Below are 20,510 nucleotides of genomic sequence, written 5' to 3'. Positions count from 1 at the left end.
TTCATTACTATTTTATGAAACTCGAAAAAATCGATTTAAACTATGAAATGTTGAGCTATTGTGTCATCCATAATCTTTACTGAATGCATGATTGCGGTCAAGTGTTAGATAACTCTATGGGTTAATTGTGTCACCCTCCTTAAATAAAGTTTTATTGTATTGTATTGTAAGTGTCTTCCCTCTTCCGGCTTCTCTTCGCCTAGTTTTCTTCTCCGTCTCTCTTACTAGCTAGCTAGATAAAAATCTACAAAATAGATCGAGAAAGCAAAGCAAACCCACTACATAGCTATCATTCTCCTATAACGTGATTGCCAACCATAAATAATATCTAAGCATAAGATAAAATGAAAATACACAAGGTGACAACTATGTACACTCAAAAGCCTTTGATAGCCTTATATCTTTAAGTACAGTCTTACTGCTATCCGTAGTCTAACTTGCGCTTATTCCGGTCTGAGTTCGCAGGACTTATATAGCAAATTGAACATGCCAGTCAAGATTATTTCATTAAGTGTCAGGAAATTTTTTTTAGTTTTTTGTTTCCTGATAAAATCCGGCAGCCGGTAGAGTCAAGGCCTTCTTTAAAACTTTTAAATAAAGAAATGTCACGCTAGGGAATGACACGTGGTCTGAAATGGAAAATATTACGCTCATGTTATCAAACGTAGACCGTACAAGAGATTTGATAGATGGAAGCCAAAACCTAGAAGTCTCGACGTTTTCAATTACGCAAAACGCGATGAAAAGCGCTCTAAACAAAAGCGCTCTGACAATGAATTTTTGAATGACTTTAACCTTAACGCCAATGTAGCCGAAATTTAGAAATATTAAGAATTTAATATTAAATGTATAGTTTTAATATAATATTATATCAGTGTGAAGAGCTGGACTCTTGTTTTGAGCTATTAATTTATTTTACAAATATGTTTTCATCGATAAATAAGTAATTTGTACATATATTTGTTATTTTATATTCATAATCTCTTTTTTTTTTTATTGTGTTATAATTATAGGAATATTCTTATCACATGTCAATTTATTATTCAAGAAAGGTTTTATTTTTTAAAGCGCTCTAAAAACCCTCCCTCTTAAAACAAAATTGTAATATGTATGTTAATGTGTTTGGTATTCATCACGTGCGCATGCGCTAAGCTACATGATGACGAACAGCCACTTGAACCGCACTGTACAAGTAGGTAAATCTCGAGAACTTAATTTGTTTTTTTTTAAATTTGATATTTCGTGTACTTGACTCTCGTTGAATAACATCATGATCAAAAGCCTCCGTATAAATAATTGCGTACTTTGATCACTTTAATGTCTAGACTGTTAATCTATCGGGCGCGGCTGATCAGAACGAGGTACGAGGTTCGAACGCTGATTAAGGTACATATACTTGCAGTGACGGTAGAGATTCAGTCAAAACAATAGACTGTTTTCTCAAGGTTGCGTGCGCATACGATCTTGACGGGCCAAATAACTAAAAAAACGCAAATTCAGTAAAACTGAGAAGCCAGTTTATAAATTCAAAGAGGAGAATAATCGATTTTATGAATTCTTATCGAAAAAAAAAAAAAAGAAATGTATGATAATTCTCATTATAATTCAGTTTCTTTGAAATATCTTTATTTTTGCATGAAACCGAGACAAGAGAATATGACCATTTGAATTTATTAAGTATGGCATACAACATCCCACCTAAAGTGATTACAAAATTAAATCAATCAAATACGTCTTTGATTATGGACATTTTCAAAGCCCATCCCACACGGAAAGGAGTGACAATTAGGGCTTACTCCTCAGTGATAAGAGCGACATTTCGGGTTTGCTGGTCATAGCAAGGGGTTAATCATCTACGGTCTAGGGGCCGACTAACCTCTCCCTTAGGCTTCGGCCGAGCTTCCTGATCAGTCTGTAAGTCCTCCCGGGGATAGCGGTGTCGGGGTCGAAATCTCTGGCATAGCCGTAAATGCTTTGCGCTGCCATACGACGCTACAGCATTCGGGTCTGGGAGTATGGTCTCCGGTTATTTTTGATTCATCAATAAATAAATAAACATAATCCTATAAAGTAGGTTTAACTTCGGGAAAGGACAAATTTCATATCATATCAAAAGCCCTCATGTCTTACTGCGCATGCTCGACGAATATATATAGATGTATCTGTTGTTCGCCACATACAATACAGGAAACATAAGAAGCTTAGTGAAAAAGGGAAGAATAAAAGACGCAGGAGTGGTTTTACGGTAACAAAAGGAAGGACATATAGATAAGCGAGATGTTTTCTATTTAGATAAGAGCTAGGAGTGGTAACAGTAGTAAATAGAAAAGCAGATACGAGTATGTATGAGATAAAAACTCTTTTCCTTCCTTGTCAACCACACACGTTTTTTCTTATCACTTCAGCTTCCCTCTCGTATATATTATCTATATTTGTTGTCGAACGCTGTTGCGAACGAGGAAAGGCGTTCCTCTGCAGACGGATTGCGTTACTTTCTGAAGGCCAAAAATCCAGAATCAATGAAACTTTCGCGAATTCGTTTGAGTGACAACGAAACTTGATATGAAATACAATTAATGTAAAAAAACACTTTCGGCTTTTCCCATTTCAGACCAAGTATCACTCCTTTGCGTCACATCTTTGTTTACCATTAATGCTTGACACATCAATATTATGGATACATAACTCCAACTAAGACTTTTTAAATATAATATTCTTAAAACTTTCGAAATGCGGAGTTTGGCGGTAAAATCAAAAATTGTTTTCGAAAGACGGAAGCCAATAAAATGCCGACAAATCTGCCGCGTCTGGAATTGTTTAGCTGAGTCACGTGATATAGATGAAATCATTCTTTCTCAAACCAATCAATCAATAAACTTTATTTAAAGAGGGTTACACTGAATAGCAGAAATGTGGCCCTAACAACTTTAACTTAACGTTTTTCAAACTAAAAACGTTACCATACTTCCATTGCTTGAACCGTTACGCTTGTGAAAAGAAGTTTCGATACTTGTTGAAGCTTACGAATCATATAGCACGTGGTAAGCATGAGGTAGAAATGAGAACAAGGTCGATTGTTGTCATGGAAACCACATGCCACTCTTAGTGTAAATTTCCGGACTGTGCCGGAAATAATATCTGGCTTTCATGATCAAATTTACATGTTTGGAAAAAAATGACCAAACTATAGAAGTATTTTGGCATGTTGGAAAACCATTTCGGCACCACTGAGGTCGAAGGCCAACTGGTGTTTTGAAATATTTGCACGATACAGTAATATTTTGAAACCAACTTCTAACAGGCCTCGTTGGCTTGCGAGATATTAATATAAAAATTCTGGCACGATAGCGAGGCTCTCCAAAAAACGATTGAAAAATTGCATTATACCACAAAAGGATCAATGTATATATATATATATACATATATATATATATATATAGTAATGTAGATTCCATTATGACGTTGCTGACTAGCATTCCTACCAAAATTTCATATTATTGCCGAAAGGTACTAACGTCGTATAATATATTATTTTATTCCTATCAATTAATGTGAATCCACATGCTTGTGACTTAGATGAAGCAGTAAAGTCTACGAGCTGTGTGACTATAGATTTCAGTTTTTTCACTCCGTGATACGACAACGGAAACCACAACAACAGCATCAACAACAACAACAAAAAACAATTTAAAAAATTATTTCTTTCCTTCCTTTTTTTCCATTTAAAAAATCTATTATTTCCCTTATTTCAATATTAAATTGCGAAGCCGAAACTTCCAGCATTTTAAAGATTTAAAGTCGAGAGACAACTTTTATCCATCTTATTTCGATAATAAATATCTAAGAATGTTCTGAAATCCTGAGAGAACGTTTTTAAAAATTTGGCTGATAAAATCTTCAAAGCAGGGGAGCCGTGGATCGAAGTCTTTTTTTACCGAAACTATTGTTTGTTTGGTACATTTTGAGTTGGATAATTTTCTCCATCGAGAGGGATGGATAGGAAAGTGAAAGAAAAATCGAAAGAAGAGAAAAATGAGAAAATCTTCAAATCTCATATCACGACCGAGTGAAGAGCCGTAACTGATCGCAATCATATTTTCAAATAATGAATGGAATCTTTCTAGAAACATCTAAAAAATGTATAATACATACTTGGAGGACTTTGTTCATGTCAGGAAATTATCGCAGCGAGAAATCATTCAGGGCTAAACTCTTGAATCGAACTCAAGCTTATCAATCGAGTTGAAGCCGAATTCAAAGCAATTCATTCGATTTTTGAGTGCATTTTTAGAAAAGCGAATATATTAAGTATTCATGTATCGCGAGCTGTCTTGCATCAATTGGCAAACTGATTTTGAAGAAATGTTGTGCAAAAAGACCTCTTTAGTTTGGGCTTAATGTTTTGTATTACGGACCACGTGTCGTTCCCTAGAGTATTATTTCTTTGTTTAGCAGTTGAAAATGTTTAAACACACGGAGTATAGATATAATTCAAAGGAAGGATTAATTTTCTCTCACTTATTTATTTGTATTCAGTTTTGAAGCAAACTATAGAGGTTGCGCTGGCTCTTTATTCCTGGCGAGTGAATAAGATCATTTGTAGGGGTTTTACGTTTGGAAAACAATAAGTCTATCAATCGGCTCGTCTAAACGGCTTGATAATGTAACTGAGAAATTAAGTATAGCCTGAGGGTGGATCAATGATATACCGATAGAACTGATTAAAACCCGACGATTTTACCAACCGCTCACTACAAAAATACTCCGTGAAATTGTTAGTTCGAAAGTAGAATCCTTTTTGTTAGGTATAGTTAATCATTAAAACGCAGAAGTTACCTGTAAAAGGCAATAGATAGTAAAATTATGCTACAAGCGGGGCGTACCCAGTGATATGAACTATATGAGAGTATCACTATTCCTCCCACTAGTACTGAAAGGCCATCCTTCCGCCCGAGACCGATATCAACGGTAATTGCTTCTAAGAGGGCTTGCCGTTGGGCGCGACTTAAGTTTAAAACACACCCTTTTCTTTCAAGAGAATCTTTGAGCTGTAAACACGAGCTTTTAATTTTCAATAGTTTCTCGTCTAAACTGTCAACAAACTCACTTTAGGCACTCAGCCGGGTTTGTATCTAAACTGAAAAAGGGTGGGCGAATGGCTGTAGAGAGGAGAATGCAGGAATAGCGTGAGGTGGGCTGAGCTGATCATACGATTTTGGCACATTTATCTACATCTTGCGATCTCGTCTGATTTTTCACTCAACACGGTCTTTGATCACGTAGATAAACCCATGAAGGATTCTAGACGAGTGATGGCTTCTTTAATAAACGCATAAGGAAATCATCCAAAAAAACTACGTAAAGACTACTGGTATAGTAAGTCAGTCAAGTGACGAGACGTGTCCGCGACGAGTATAAAAAGAAAAAAACTTTTGCATTTGACCAGAGGTCACTCATCAAGGTATCTTTGCCAACAGCGATTACATCATAAGATATATGATCTGATTTAACTCAAAGTTAATGGGAAAATCAACGAAAAACCCCCACAAAGTAGTGAATATTAGAATTAAAAATCAGGCGGTTAGTGGAAGGAGATGCTAAAAAGTATCTTATTAACACGTCGAATTCACTAATGACTTTTAAAATCATCAAAAAATATTTCAATGTCAAATTATGTTGTTGAAAGGTTTAGGAATTCCAAGGGAAGTTTTTAGTCGATTAGGTCACCTCTGGCTGAGCCCTGGTCACCTAATAGGTCATTCAGCAGTCTGTGGGAGTCTGGATACACGTTATCCCGAAAGCATTCCCAAAGGAGAACAAGCCAAGCGGTCTCGCCGCTGTTAGAAGACAAAAATCGTCTTGAATATTTTGAGTAATACTTAGAATGACTTCAAAGTGTCTGATAGTCGCTATATTCACTAACGCGGGTTAGGAATTCACCTCTATAAAGTAAGTACAAATACAATGTTTATTAAGATGGAAATTACGCGTGTTTGGGCATCGATGATAACTTCATTGACCAGCCAAGAAAATCTTCTAATCACGTAAAAATAGACTCCAAATATGATAATCGAAGTCATGAGTCATTAAGTAATTCATACCAAGGATAATCATTCGCGAGAAAAAAACTTTCTAGTTCAATTTGCCAAGTAGTTGCGATTGAAATAAGAGCGGCAAGACAGCCGAGTCGTAGATTGGCATTCAGTCAGTTCCCCAAAGCGGCATGACTTCATCAATTCATCAGACTCTATTAATTCATTATTGTTTTCCAAATTCTATTGGTAAACGTCTAGGTTTTTTCACACAATACTAATTAATATACGTTGTCTCTACAGTCGGTCAAGTCACAGAATTACTCGAACTGATCGGCTAAAGATTCAGACTGTCTTCAAAGAGCAAGCCAAAACATCATGGTGTATTGCTGTGGTATCGATATGAAACTTCTCTATCCACTCTTGTTTTTATTGTGCTTCTTGTGTCAAACTACACAAGGACGAAAGAGGAATAAAGCTCAATCAAAACCCAACATTATATTCATTTTAACCGATGATCAAGACAGTGAATTGGGGTCAATGTGGGTTATGAACAAGACTCGTGAAATCTTTTCTTCAGGAGCTGCCTTTGTCAATGCGTTTGTGACTTCACCGATTTGTTGTCCTTCTCGATCATCGATTTTAACCGGCATGTACGCGCATAATCACAACACCTTGACGAACAACATCAATTGTTCTTCACCGAACTGGAGAGCAGGACCCGAGAGAAAAAGTTACGCGAGATACCTCTCTGATGCAGGATATTTAACAGGTAAAGTTGTAATGAATAAATTGAACTACCGAATCCTAGAGTATTGCTAATGAATTATGATAATAATAACATATAATATCTAAAGCATTATGTTAGTTTTTCAATTGTTTTAAGCACTCACTACACAAATATAGCCAACCAATTGTTCTAATATAGAGGCAATATTAATTACTGAACTATTGAATCAACTGATCATGAGTGCTCTGATTGTAGTTGTGAAAGGAGTGTTTAGCTCCGTTTAGCTTGACTAACTTGCGATGATTTTTTTTTCATCTTGAAAAGCAGAAAGCGAAAACGAAAGTCCTTCTCGCGCGCATTAGTAAAACTGCTCCACGAAGTGACACCAACTTCTACTTTATTTTTCTTATGAGGCTAATTTTAGAAATGGAGTTTATGAAGAAAAATAGTGACATAAAAATCCATCGAACCGTCGTAAGTTTATTTCACTAGTTTTTCTTCTGAATTTACTTTTCGTTTATTAAAAGTATATATATAAGAAGTATTTCGAGTAATTTGGTGAACGAAGTAGGTAATCTAGTTCCAGACATTTGAATGATGTGTTAAGAACAATTGACTTATATTTTTCCGCGTTTGAACACGTCCCAATTAAGTTGTCAAAACTTAACCCTTGGATATCCTACTCTATGTTGTTTGTGTAAAAACAGTCGGAGATGGATAATAGTCAAACGTGTCTACGTGAACTTGAACTTGAATTTATATCCTGTGGATGGGTGGGGTGAAAATGCGTCTGTGTCTACAGAGACACCGATTATATCCCATAAATGGGTGGGGTGGAAATTCATCTGTGTCTGCAGACACGGATTATATCCCATGGATGGGTGGGGTGGAAATCCATCTGTGTCTACAGAGACACGGATTATATCCTGTGGATAGGTGGGGTGGAAATCCGTCCGTGTCTACAAAAACACCGATTATATCCGGTGGATGGGTGGGGTGGAAATCCATCTGTGTCGACAGATGTTACTCTTACATGCACGCCACAGGCTACCCAGTCACATTTTACCCTGCATCGACTACCCTATAACACTCCCATTCGTTTTCATCTTTGCTCCCTGAGGATTTCTCCAGGTCCTCTACTGTGTTTGGTCGAGTGGCAACCGTCGAGCGTGCGCAGTAAGAAAAAAGGCTCCGGGTACGAGACTGGTCAAGTAGTTTCTGTTGGAAAGCGCACGCGCACAGCCTTAAGAGCGCCGTCAAAAAAGAACTCTGCTGTTCCTTAAGAATACCAGAAATTCATTGGCATTGTTTTTGTTCCAGCGATTCGACGTTTCTCTACACGCTTTTCATTCAACTGACATTGACAAACATCATCATTGCACTCTCGTTTCCTTTATTCAATAGGTCAATCGCCATGACTTGACCTCCCCCCCCCCCCCCCCCCCCCCCACACACACACACGCCACCCCCTAGGAAAATCTATTGTAAAGGTATTTTGCGGTTTGTAATCGAGGCATATGCCAAATAACGAAATCCTTAGGCTGGTATAAAACGTGTATTGTGTGTACTCTCTAAACAATAACCGCACTATTAAATGATAACATACATTCTCAGGCTTTCTCGTTACGGCATGTGGTCTTTGACGGTGATTAAGTGGATAGCACGCCGATAGACATAACAGTCTGATTTTAAAGTGTATATCAGGTCTATAATTTTTTTACGGTTTTGTCATCTCTAGATGATATAGATAAATATTCCAAAAAAAATTTTCGATTTCGAATTTTTTTCACCTCGAAATCAGCCTTCAAAGTTAGATTTCTGGCGACGCCCAGTCGTGTTGGCCGTGTTTTGGGAGACGCTAATGGACTGGCACTAGTTTTTCTGTGACGTAAATTCGGTGACACAGTTTAGATCGGCCTTTCGAAGTATTGTAAATATGCCTAGTAGGTGCGTGGTTGGAGGGTGTTCAAATATAACGAAGAAAGGCATAAAACTTCATACGATCCCTTATTTTAATGATGACCGACCAATAGCAAAGGCTAGAAGGAAAAGATGGGTCGATTTTGTGTTGAAAAGACGAGCAAAATGGACGCCTACGGCGACTTCGGCAATATGCTCGGAGCACTTTTCTCCAGAGGACTACAGTCAGCGTTACTCTTTCGGAGAAGACGACAGAAAGCTGGCACACTTAGTAAGGGATGAGACCGGAATTGTGTCATACCCAAAACTTTACCCAGTTCCATCGACTAGTTCAGCTGAAGCCAACAATTCTCAAAGAAATCGCCGAAAGGTAAGTCGTCGATTGATAATAAAAAAATGTCACACATATTGGACTATATGCCCCAACTGTAGCACTATCGTTTGTTTACTATATAGATTTTTCTAATATTATAATCATAGTATTATTCTCATATAAAAGCTATCAAGAAATAAGACATAAATGCATGACTAAATATTTGCATTCTTGCAAAAACTTGAATTGCAATATGCAAAATAAAGAAACAAATGAAATCAAACTAAGATATTCGAATAATAAGAATAATAATTTGTTATAATCATTCTCTTTGTTTTCTTTCCTTCCAAGACAAATACTTGCTGTAAGCCACTTCAACTACAATATCATTAGAGAGACAAAAAAGAAGCCAGATGGATCAGACCAAGTGAGATTTATTTATCCGAAGTTTAAAAATGGGGAGGCTACTGTAAGAGATGTGAGAATAAAACCAGATTATGGTAAGAATTGCTATTTCGGCACATCTGATTTAACAAAAAGTCAAAAAATACTTGTATACATGTTATTGTTTATCTTTTATCAATAGGGTATGTGGAAGAGATATACATCACTTTTCTCGAAGCATTGCAGAAAGAAGACATGTTAAGAGAGGCACAGAAAGAATTAAAAGAAATGACCCCACCATCAATGAACACGATGCTGGTAAAAGAAAGTAAAACTGTGGCTTTGGAAAAAAAGGAAAAAAGAAAGAGTATGGTTGTAGACAATGTACCACCCACAACACCATGTGAGTAGGATGTTATTTCCCATTGATGTTTCTAAGTTTGAAGAGTGCCATCATCATACCTGTGAAATTTGCTTAGCTGAATAGCACTGAATAGTGCTAACCAAACAAAAGAAAACAAATGAATTTGTGCTAATTATTACTACTATTTAGATTTTGTACTATTTCACTGGTTATACTGACTGCACTCTGTTTCAGTGTTCAAATATCACCAAGTCCTTATTCAGTGCTTTCACTATAGATCTTTCTTCATAATTAGACTGTTGTGTCTAAGTCATGAAGGTTTATTTCTAATATGTTGAATAATCTAACAGTCATAACATAATAGAAGTATAATATAAACTAACAATTTTGTCATCAACTATTCACTTCATGCTAATTTGTGCATTACTTTTATCAGTATCACAGGTACTTGAACAAGAAGCCAAAGCTGCCAAAATGAAGAAAACAAAGAAGATTGGAGAAGGCAGGATAGAGAAATCAATCCCTCATTGCACTCGTTGCAAGAATCCCATGAAAGGACACAAGAATGTGAAAGACTGCCCTAAAAACCAGAAAAGCAGTTAATACTCTCTTGCTTTTAGAGTGAAGTTACTAAACCCGTGAAATAGAAATTACTTGTTAAGGTGTAATAGTCAAATAGACACAAAAGAAAACAATGGCATTAGAGTCTCAGTGCTAAGGTGTATTAGTCTACTATCCATTTCACTGGTTTAGTGACTTCACTCTTATATTAATATGTAGAAATGTATCATTTTGTAATACTTTTTACAATTAATTATTTTATAATTTTTTATTATAGTTGTAAGTGCAATACAAAGTGACAAATACAAAACAACCCTCATAAAGGCAATTTGAGTCATTTCTATTAGACCCATGATACAAAGTTGTATAATTAGTGAGGAGAGTCGAAGTAAAACAAAAGAAAACAGTGAATATCTACTACTATGTAGTGCAATTTTTTTTATGCTTCGAGTAAAATCACTCTAATGCAATGTTCTGTTTATAATATAATATGTATCACTCGTTATCTTCGTATCCACAAAAATCGGTGCTAGGAAACTGTTTTCTTATCGAGTGGTATGCACAAGCAGGCAGTGGGATTCTCTTGGATCCTCCTCCTTGATAACCATGACAAGCACAAGCAGGCAGTGGGATTCTCTTGGATCCTCCTCCTTGATAACCATGAACCAATTGGGTGAATTCCCTGTAAGCTGTTGCACGGAGAAGCCTAAAATATGAAATGATAATTTGTTAGTATATAAACTTATCAAACAAACAAGAATATATTCTTGAAATAAACGACTGTCAGTTACAATTGCTATTTACATCATTATCATGGAAATAAGTAATACTTTAAAACGGCATGGTATGACTTGTAAAGCACGTGAACAGTAAAAGATATAAGAAAATAAGGAAGAAAACATTAGTCATAGTTATCTTACTTGTTCTGGGCCCATGTAATTAAAACTAAGCTTAGAAGAAAAAAAAAGGATTTACTCACTCTTCTTCACTGCCAGTTTGTCTATACTTATATCCGTCGATAGTGCGGTACTTGGCACATGATGAACGTAGGGACCAGCGATTTAAACAAACAGGCTCAAACCCTGGATGTAAGGTCACACAAATGGGAGGTACTTCCAATTCTTCGAGCACTTCGGAAGACTTCAGTGACTCGAGACAACCCTCTATTTCGTGACAGCAATTACACTCTTGAGGTTTTTGAAGTAAGTCTTTCTTGCAATGACCGCATCTACACCTAAAAGAGGAAACGTTTAGATTTGCGAGTTAGTAAAAAAATCAAAACGAAACTAAATATTTTGCAAAAAGAGTGAGCTTGTAGCTAGATCTTGATAGTTACGTACCAAGCGCTATTCGGCGTGACGCCATCAAATCTTTCTTGAAGCTTTTCATTTCTCTTCTCGATCTTTGAAATTTCTTCGTTATATTCACTGAGCCAGTCCGCATCAGCAAGTGGTTCTGAAGAATATGGTCCTACCAATTCGTGAGATTCAGACCTGGGGTAGCTATCATCTGACTCGTGTGTTTCAGCATGTTGATGGCATTCGTCCTCTATTTCTCCATCCTCTTCCTCTGAATATATACTTGAAATCTCGCTTTCAGAGCTGCAATCACTCCCGTAATAGTTCGTAGCCATCTTGTGAAATTATATATTGAAATTTATGTTTTTTGAAGGAATGAAAGTCACTAACGGGTCAATGTTTACAATACTTTGTCTACTCGTATCCTTGACAATCGCTTTTCTCGGTTCTCGAATTTACGTCACTAGTTACCAGTCTCCTAAAACACGGCCAACACGACTGGGCGTCGCCAGAAATCTAACTTTGAAGGCTGATTTCGAGGTGAAAAAAATTCGAAATCGAAAAATTTTTTTTGGAATATTTATTTATATCATCTAGAGATGCCAAAACCGTAAAAAAATTCTAGACCTGATATACACTTTAAATCCTAAGCGCTTTGACTAGCAGATTTAGTTATGCCAAAAATTCGATTTGTCGGGAAAATGATAAAAAAGGTTTGAGTGTTACTATACAGTTGTAATGTCTTTATCCCTTTTGCGTCTGTTATGTTAACCGCAAGTGCATTTCAAATCGACCACGTGATGCCAAAGTTGTACCACGTGGGCAAAATTTTTTACACCAAGTGATCGAAGTGCAGTCAAGTGTTTATCACGTGGTGTAAAGAAACGTACCCACGCAGTCGATTTGAAATGCACTTGCGGTTAACATAACAGACACTACGAAGCCGATAAATAAAGATCACAACTGCCTTGGTCTACTGGGAAGAGTGGTAGCATGATGTTAGAATCGCGAACAATTAGAATCCAGGAAACATTCGATCAAAGTTGTAGCCTTGGAGCCGTGCGTTGACGTGAAACTAATCTGCACCATATTAAATAAGACGCACTCGCATATTAGCTAGAATATCTAAAAGTTTGATAGCAGAAAATTAATTATAAACTGTTTCGATTGTTAACTGTCCTGTGAAAATAAAAATGTATTGCCTTGTAATCCTTGTAGTACTCTTTAAAACAGATACTGTGTAGTTGTTTGTGGGACAAGATTTTCATTCCACTGGAAAAACTACTGCGACGGTGATTGGTTCGCTATTATCTGAGTCGTAGGAAGCCCTTTCGGTGTTACCTCCGGCATGTTTCGTAAACGCGGATGTGTAGCAGCAGTAAGGGGTACTCGCGGTCACCATTCGGAATCGCCCGGGAATTACCCGTGTTTATGCACTAGCGTCCCCCGCGGGAATTACCCGTGTTCTGTTATGTGTTGCGCGAAAGTTGGGAATATTTGTCTTATATATGCATGAATGTAAAAAGTTCACCAATGACTTCTGTATAATTTGCCCAAGATCCAAAGTTAACATACCCAAGCCTCGGGGTTTCTGGTGTTGTGGTAAGAAAATGCAAATAGAAGACGACACGTCAGCGCAGTGTTACGAATGTGGTAAGAATATTCGTAATGCCGTACCAAATGCTACCAGAGAGCAGTATTACGCCAATGGAGGTCGTAAGAAAACACCTTATAAGAGAATAAAATACTTTAGAGACTGGATGAGTCATATCCAAGGTTTACATCCGGTATATTTAGACAACGAAGTAAGGAAGAAAATCATAGACCACTTAGAAGAGCCAACCCCACAAAGTCTACGGAAGACATTGAAAAAATTAAAACTAGGGAAATATTACAAAGCTATTCCCTATCTTTTGTCTGAAATTACCGGTAAGTCTCTTCCCGAGGTTTCTGATATGAGCAGAGCCGAGTGGATGTTTTGTCGGCTGGATAAGGATATTCCTTATTACCCTGACGTAATCTATGAAATATTTTACAAAATAGACCCCAACCACCCCCTGTTAGGATGGATTCCGAGAAGATAGTGAATCTTATGGCATAAGATGAGCGAATAGCATAAATCTTATGCCATAAGATGAGTAATTAGCATAAATCTTATGCCATAAGACGTTGGTTACGCGTAATTTCCAGACTGACGTTCGATATGTAAATAGAATCCTGTCTTGCTTTTTTTAAAGTAAATATTTACTGAGCAAGCTTTCTTTGAAGCTCTTCTTTCGCTTCTTGATAGATCTTTTTGCGAGATTCCTCGGAAAGATCTTTTACGACTGTTTTTTTATTCCTTATGTCCGACTTTAATTTCTCGTATTTGTCTTCTTCGGCCAGAATAAGCGAGAATTCTACGTCGTCTATCTTTCTGTCACGCAAAGCCTTTGAGACAAGATCGGTAATTGTATTTACTTTAGCCCTAGACAGAGCTATTGTCGTGTCATGCTTGGATATTTTGCTTGACAACTGTTTCATAATACCCGTAGCAACAGCCGAAATGATACCACAGGCTGCCCCAACGCCGGCCAAAGGAACTCCAACAATTATTCCCGGTCCGGTAAGCGAAGTAGCAACGCCGGAGCCCGTTAACACAACAGATATGGACCCTGAAGTTATCGCAATCTTATGTAGCGTACTCCGTGCTCTGACGTATTTCTTCCTAACTTTTTCGTAGTGTTTTGCTTGTCCTTCCAAGTAAGCCAGAATTAAGTTTGCTTTATTCAGACGAAAGTTTTCAGCGTTTAATTCGTTAGGTTCCTCCCTAGGTAAATCAGGATAAAGTGGAGGTGCTGATGGTATAACATCCATTATATATACTAATGTACGACGCTTTTGGGAATGATATTGAGGAGCAGCCACATCACGATAATCGAGATTACTGGAATTGGAGAGCATTTAGGAAGATGTTTCCGCATGCAGACCCTAGTAAGTTCGAAAGGAGGCCTGATGGGATTTACTTCAACGGCTCCAGGATGTACAGCAACGAGGATTTGAAGCCTACGCTGGTTAATCAAATAGACGATCAACGGAAGCATTCGCCAACGCCAACATATGTCGAGCATAAGCCAACGCCAGCGCCAACGCATGTTGAACCCGGTTGGTCAAAGGAATTATTGCTGGGTACCAGTACTTATCCGATACCCGCAGTTTCATTTGATAAACACCCAAGCTTGGACCTAACGCTGAACATGCGGATCTCTAACAAGCATTCCTTTCCGTTAAAGGTGCGAGATATCTTCAAAGAAGTTCCCATTATTCATACCACCGCCAAGGAATCTCACGAATGGTTAAGTGGTCCTAACATGCGTTATTGGCCGCAGCAACTAAACTTTGCGGTTTGGTGTGCCACTAGCGGCTGTGGGGTAAGCGCAAACTTGATGAAGAATTCGATATTTATGTTTCACTTTCACTTCACGGTTAGAAGAATACTGCATGAGATGGGTGTTATTGCGCTGCCGGGAGATGCCACGTTTTATCCAAGAGATAACAAATACAGCGTGCCGGCTTATGATAGACTTTGTAAGGAGTTTGGTGTTGTAGGGAAGGATTTCCGATGCACTACGGGCGCTAACAATGGGCTGAGACACGTTTGGGCTTATTGGGGGATTGGTGGGCACGAGCTAAGCGATAAGGAAGTGCATACGCTGCGGTTGCAGTGGGACACTGGGTATCACAAAGAAACCTACGACAGCAGCACCTTCTTCGAACCAAATACCAAAACTACTAAGGAAGTCAGGGATGGGCCTTTGTTCAAAGACGAGGGCGGTAAGTATGCCGGGGCTAATCCACTGATTATCAAAATTACCAACGACGAGCAAACAAAGCAATACTTTAACTTTATACCCCCAGAAGGTAAAGGGTTAACCAAAGCCGGCCTTGCCCGTTTGAACCGCAGCATAGAAGCTTACGTGTATTCCATTTTGGGAGCTCAGGTAAACACCCGATCCAGCATAATCGGAAATACGGGCGCCGCAGAAGAAACGCGAGCCGAAGCTTTGATTCTATTCGAAAGTTCGATCTTGGAGGGCGACATTAGCAAGGGCGTACAGCGTTACCAACTAGCTATACAAAATTCTAAGGCGAGGTTGGACTATGCCGTAGCCCCTGGTTGTTGGTTAATGCCCAGTAATTTATCTATAAATACTGGCTCTGTAGTAGGATACAACAACAAACTTCAACGAGCTACTAAGGATATGAAGTTTGGGGTGAATGACGTGAACTCTGACACTCTTAGAAGGCACTTTGTTGAACAGCCTAAAAAAGTGCACCATACGCAACCACCTAAGAAAGTGCAGCTAACAAAAGAAGTATACCGAGCGCCTAAAAAAGAAGAGGAATATAACCATAACTTATTAAAAGCCGGCCTAGCAGTCGCGGGTGTTGGTCTGAGTTATTATATATGGCGATGAACAACCCCTACGTAGCTGGAGTAGATTGTGTCTATACGACTTACACAGGTGAGAAAAAATACACCCAGGCATCTTGGGTTGATGTCACGGGCATGTCTGTGAATTTGAATTACTCAGGAAAGAAATTGATCCTTTGTAGTATTTGCATTGGCACGAGCAGCCATGCCAACGTCGGCTTTAGGTTCCTGGATGAGAATGGCGTACTGCAGCCTATGAGAAATAAGACAAACAACAGGGAGCCTGCGCATTTCTCCGTAGAGCCCAACCCCAGCAGTGCCGAAAATCATTCCGTTTGGACTTTTCACATTGTCGCCGATTGCCATGGAAAGGTAAAGCTGCAAATGCGCGTAGACGATACGGGAAAGGTTACGGTAAATAGCATAGAAAATCAGAAAGATACGATTTATAATCACAAGACCATTAGCACTCTTACGGTGATTAGTCTTTAAATATATGAATCCACATGTAAAGGAAGATTGGTTCCTTCATTATCTAGAGGAAAAGGAATACTTAGAACAGCATTGGCATGACACCGGGCTGTGGGTGAAGGTTGGGGGCCTGGGATTGATCGTGTGTACTATTAGCATTAACACGGGGTATTCGTGCAATGCTGGGTTTAGGATCGTTGATGAGAATAACCATCCATTACTGCCTTACAGAAAAAAAGATAACAATAGGAACCCAGTCCATTTCTCGTCGGAGCCCCCACCGCAAAGCTCAGAGGACATAACGTCGATAACTTTTCATATGATAGCTAATTGCCAGTATGCGAAGCTTCAGGTTCTTCCCAATGACGTTGCCTACCTTCGAATAAATGGCCTTGGTTCTAGTTCCCCTAATGCTGCCTGGTGCCATAAGCCCATTTCTACTATGACTGCCCTACCCCTGGTGCCAAATTACCAAGGCGGCGCGAATACTATCTTTACTTATCCCCAGTCGAGGACGCCTCGGATGCCTGACGACGACAAGCCCCCAGTAATACACAAGGATAAGATTAAGCCTTCATCTTCTTCAGGAGTACCACTCCAATAGCTACGACTAATATCCAAATGTTATTCCCCACGAACTTCAACAGTTCGCCGCCGGCCCTAAGTGCCAAGGAAACAACCGAACCCAGCAGCCCGGGAAGACCGGCTGCCATCTTTTTACCCAAGTCCGTTAGTCCACTGCCTAATTTCTTTACGCCCGCACCCGTAGCCTTAAGCGCATTAAGGATAACTCCTACTACGCTCGAAATAGCAACCGCAAATGCCAGTGGAACGCCATACTTCAAAAGGGCTCTTTTTACCTTTTCCTTGGTGGTAAGCCCCAGCTCCTTTTCCAGCTTTTCCTTTTCCGCCCGTAATTCCGCAAGGCGCACCTCTAGGGTTTCTACTTCCTTTTGAGCTGCCTCCCTTTCCTCTTCAGGCCGAACCAGGTCCGTAATTACTTCTTGCTGCCGCTCTATTTGCCCCTCCAGGTCTTCGATGGCCTGATCTCTTTGCCGGATTTGTTCCTCCTTAGTATTGATTTCAGCCATTAACCGCCGCCTTTCCACCAAAGAGCCAGCTATGGTGGTTTGTAGGTTTTCGGTATCGTCTCTAATTAAGTCTAACTCTTGCAGGGCGAGGTTAAGAGCCCTTTGAGCCTGATTTCTTTCACGTCGAATTCGGGTTCTTTGGTCTACCAACTCAGCTATTTCTTGATTTTTAAATTCGACCTCCCTCCTATGTGCGTCGGCAAGCCGTTGGTTTTGCTTCATGTATTCTTCCTCCCTTTCTTCCAACGTTTCTCGCAGCGCCTCAACGGAGGCGCCTGAGCCTTTAGCCTCCTCCAGGTCCCTTTGCGCTTTATCCCTTTCCCGCAGGGCTTTATCCAACTGGTTTCTCATTTCCATCATTCTTTCGTTACCGAACTTTTTTTCAGCATCGACAATTAGCTGAGTTTGCTTTGCGTATTCTTCCTCCCTTTCTTTTAACGTTTTTTGCAGCTCCTCAGCGCGTTTTTCTAGTGCGACCCTTTCATTTAAGGTCTCCAGCCGCTCTAAAGCGCTCCGGGTAGCCACTTGGAAGCCCCTTAATCTTGCCACGTTGACCTTGACCGAGCCATTTTCGTCGAAAAGGAGCTGTGGTTTCGTCCAGCGGTCTTTGTCGGGATACCTTAGGTCTCTGACGCTTACGAGGACTTTGTTTCCGCGTTCTGTGAGTCTTATGCCGTCGGCATCGAGGTGGGAATAGCGCTGCGCCAGCTCTTGCTTTGCCCACTCTACGGTTTCCCGCGCGGTTGCCTCCTCCGGCTGGTCCACGTTTTGAAGTTCCAAGTACTCAGGAATGGGTTCATTAGGCTTTTTAGATGACCACATGTCTCTTAAGGTGGCTTTGGCGCGTTCCCATCTGCTACCATACTTGTTTTCTAAGGCTGCGTCGTAAACTAGGGGGTCGGTTTCCGCGCCTTTAGTCCATGCGTCGAATTCGTCGTCGTTAATGTCAACTTGACCTTCTTCGGTAAGGGGATCGAAATCCGTTCCTTCTACTTCCATTATATATGATAAGCTCAAAGTTAAATCCCAACGCATTACCTAAGCAGGTTGGCGGACTGAAAGCAGAACGCACCTTTCACCGGGTCACATTCACGCCCAGTAGCGCTAAACCTGGAGAAACGCTGTACGTAGGCGTGCCCCGCCTAACAGATAACCTAGTGTTGGTTCCTGGCACCCTGGCGCTAAGGTTTGACCTAGCAATACAACCAAACACTGCGGACGTGCGTTACGTCGTCAATAACGTGGGTAGAAACCTCGTTTCCAAAATACGCGTAAAGTTCGCCGGGGAATCCTTGCTGGACTTAAATAGGTATGATTTGTATACCACGTACAAAGACTTATGGTTGACTGCATTTGACCGCGCGCAAAGGATAGAGCAGGGAATCGCCAGTGATGTCATACGCAAGGTAAGAAGCGCAACCTCTGGCGCCTCAGGAGAAGACGAAATAAAGACGGCTTATGGTACTAAATATGTCGTTCCATTAGATTTCGAAGTTATCACGAACCACGGTGCATACTACCCAAGGCAGCTAAGCGAACTGCAGTTCGAAGTAACCCTAGCAGACACTACAAACATCCTGCAGGGAAAGGACGTAAGTTCCTCAGCCGTCCACCCATACTCCGTTACTAACTTAGAGCTGCAGTACGAAACGGTATACAGCGAAGATTTAGCACGTAGCGCCGGTATGGAATACAGCGCCGGGAAGGCTTTCCTTTACGATCACGTCGTGATGTACAAGACGTTCAGTTTTACAAACAACGTCGAAGAGGTCATCAACCAAAGCATTAACCTTCCCAGGCGCAGCCTCACAGGGATAATGTTGCTGTTCGCAAAGACATACACGGCAGGATTGCGTGACTCTGAGGCGTTCTTTTATCCTAACATCACTAACGTAGGCGTTAGCATTAACGGAGTGCCTAATAAGGTTTACTCACAAGGGATAAAGCCCGAGGACATGTACCGGGAAGTCGCGCGTAAGTTTGGCGACCAAATTGGCCCAAAGGAATTCTTTAAGGATAAGTATGCGCTGTGGATCGACATGCGCACAACGAACGACGAAGACCTACATGGTCAGGGTTTACGCCTGGTAAATACCCAGGACGGCATTACGTTGGAGATCAAGCGCACCAAACATGCCAGCGACACTACTAAGATAAACGCGTACATTTTCGTAGTCTCAGACGCGCAGCTGAGCGTAGAAATGAATCAGCTAAAGAGCGTCGCCTACTAGTTTCGTGAACGAAGTGAACGAAAAATTAAAATATTCCTTACGTATAATATGCTTCGCGTATTTCAAAACAACGAAACCAAACTGCAATGCATAGTGCAAGGCGACAAACTGTACTTCAAAGCAAAGGAGGTGGCTTTGGCGTTGGGCTATGAGCGCCCTAGAGATGCAATTAGAGCACACGTATCTGAGAAATACCAGAAAAGATGGGTTGATCTACAAGGGGCTTCAAATCACCGCTCCCCTACTACGCAACCACATTCCGTGTTTATATCCGAACCTGGTTTGTACGAACTGATATTTAGCTCCAAACTACCCAAAGCTGTGGAGTTTCGTGATTGGGTCTTTGAGGAAGTCCTACCCGCGCTGCGTAAGACGGGTAAATATGCAATAGACAAGCGCTTCGACGGTCCAAACAAGTTGGTATTTAAGATCGAAAATGAATTCGACCTGCATAAAAAGGTAGTGGACTACATCCGCAGGTTTTACCCCCAAATGCTTGTGACCCCTGGTCTAGGCGAACTGCAGGACGGCGACGGTAAACGCATAAAGTGCTGGCAGAAAGGATATCAGCGAGGGCAACCCGACCTGCTCATCCTGAATGCGCACACCCATTACCGTGGCTTCTGCATCGAGCTGAAGACTCCAAAAGGCAACGGGGTATTATCCGAGGATCAACGCCGCCTCTTACAGAGGTATGAAGA

General features: G+C 40.2%; 3 protein-coding genes across 4 annotated transcripts in view; 2 read left to right on the top strand and 1 right to left on the bottom strand.

Annotated features, from left to right (window-relative positions):
- The window catches only part of LOC116293286 (extracellular sulfatase Sulf-2), a 44,939-nt gene that overhangs the window by 6,301 nt on the left and 18,128 nt on the right, over window positions 1–20,510 (top strand). Inside the window, exons 1-2 of one of the 2 annotated variants that reach the window (XM_089029032.1) lie at window positions 5,765–5,949; window positions 6,336–6,804. In XM_089029032.1, coding sequence (XP_088885158.1) covers window positions 6,411–6,804 — 394 coding nt within the window. In that variant the 5' untranslated portion in view covers window positions 5,765–5,949; window positions 6,336–6,410. Of the gene's footprint in view, window positions 1–5,764; window positions 5,950–6,335; window positions 6,805–20,510 lie in introns of those variants that run through there. The other variant, XM_089029033.1, reaches the window with a different exon arrangement.
- Window positions 8,299–12,236, bottom strand: LOC148911662 (uncharacterized). The gene is made up of 3 exons (XM_089029034.1): window positions 11,645–12,236; window positions 11,284–11,538; window positions 8,299–11,010 (listed from the first exon to the last, which is right to left on the bottom strand). The coding sequence occupies exons 1-3, from the start codon at window positions 11,935–11,937 to the stop codon at window positions 10,800–10,802; spliced, it is 759 nt and encodes a 252-aa protein (XP_088885160.1). The 5' UTR covers window positions 11,938–12,236; the 3' UTR covers window positions 8,299–10,799.
- Window positions 8,912–10,724, top strand: LOC148911663 (uncharacterized). Its single transcript, XM_089029035.1, has 4 exons — window positions 8,912–9,052; window positions 9,347–9,495; window positions 9,582–9,782; window positions 10,180–10,724. The coding sequence occupies exons 1-4, from the start codon at window positions 8,961–8,963 to the stop codon at window positions 10,344–10,346; spliced, it is 609 nt and encodes a 202-aa protein (XP_088885161.1). The 5' UTR covers window positions 8,912–8,960; the 3' UTR covers window positions 10,347–10,724.

The sequence above is a fragment of the Actinia tenebrosa genome, unplaced genomic scaffold (genome assembly GCF_029948245.1).
Source record: "Actinia tenebrosa isolate PJP-AT-01 unplaced genomic scaffold, QUT_ActTen_1.0 PGA_scaffold13__45_contigs__length_12533684, whole genome shotgun sequence".
Classification (NCBI taxonomy): domain Eukaryota; kingdom Metazoa; phylum Cnidaria; class Anthozoa; order Actiniaria; family Actiniidae; genus Actinia; species Actinia tenebrosa.
Note: the sequence above shows the minus strand (reverse complement) of the source record. Positions and strands in the feature narration are given on the sequence as shown.

Bases quoted from the DNA above. Each gene is read 5' to 3' on its own strand.
- LOC148911663 (XM_089029035.1), top strand. From the start codon at position 8,961: ATGAGACCGGAATTGTGTCATACCCAAAACTTTACCCAGTTCCATCGA. The intron at 9,053-9,346 runs GTAAGTCGTCGA...TTTCCTTCCAAG, and splicing joins CTCAAAGAAATCGCCGAAAG to ACAAATACTTGCTGTAAGCC. The intron at 9,783-10,179 runs GTGAGTAGGATG...TACTTTTATCAG, and splicing joins TGTACCACCCACAACACCAT to TATCACAGGTACTTGAACAA.
- LOC148911662 (XM_089029034.1), bottom strand. From the start codon at position 11,937: ATGGCTACGAACTATTACGGGAGTGATTGCAGCTCTGAAAGCGAGATT. The intron at 11,539-11,644 runs GTACGTAACTAT...TTCCTCTTTTAG, and splicing joins GTCACGCCGAATAGCGCTTG to GTGTAGATGCGGTCATTGCA. The intron at 11,011-11,283 runs GTGAGTAAATCC...TTCATATTTTAG, and splicing joins CAAACTGGCAGTGAAGAAGA to GCTTCTCCGTGCAACAGCTT.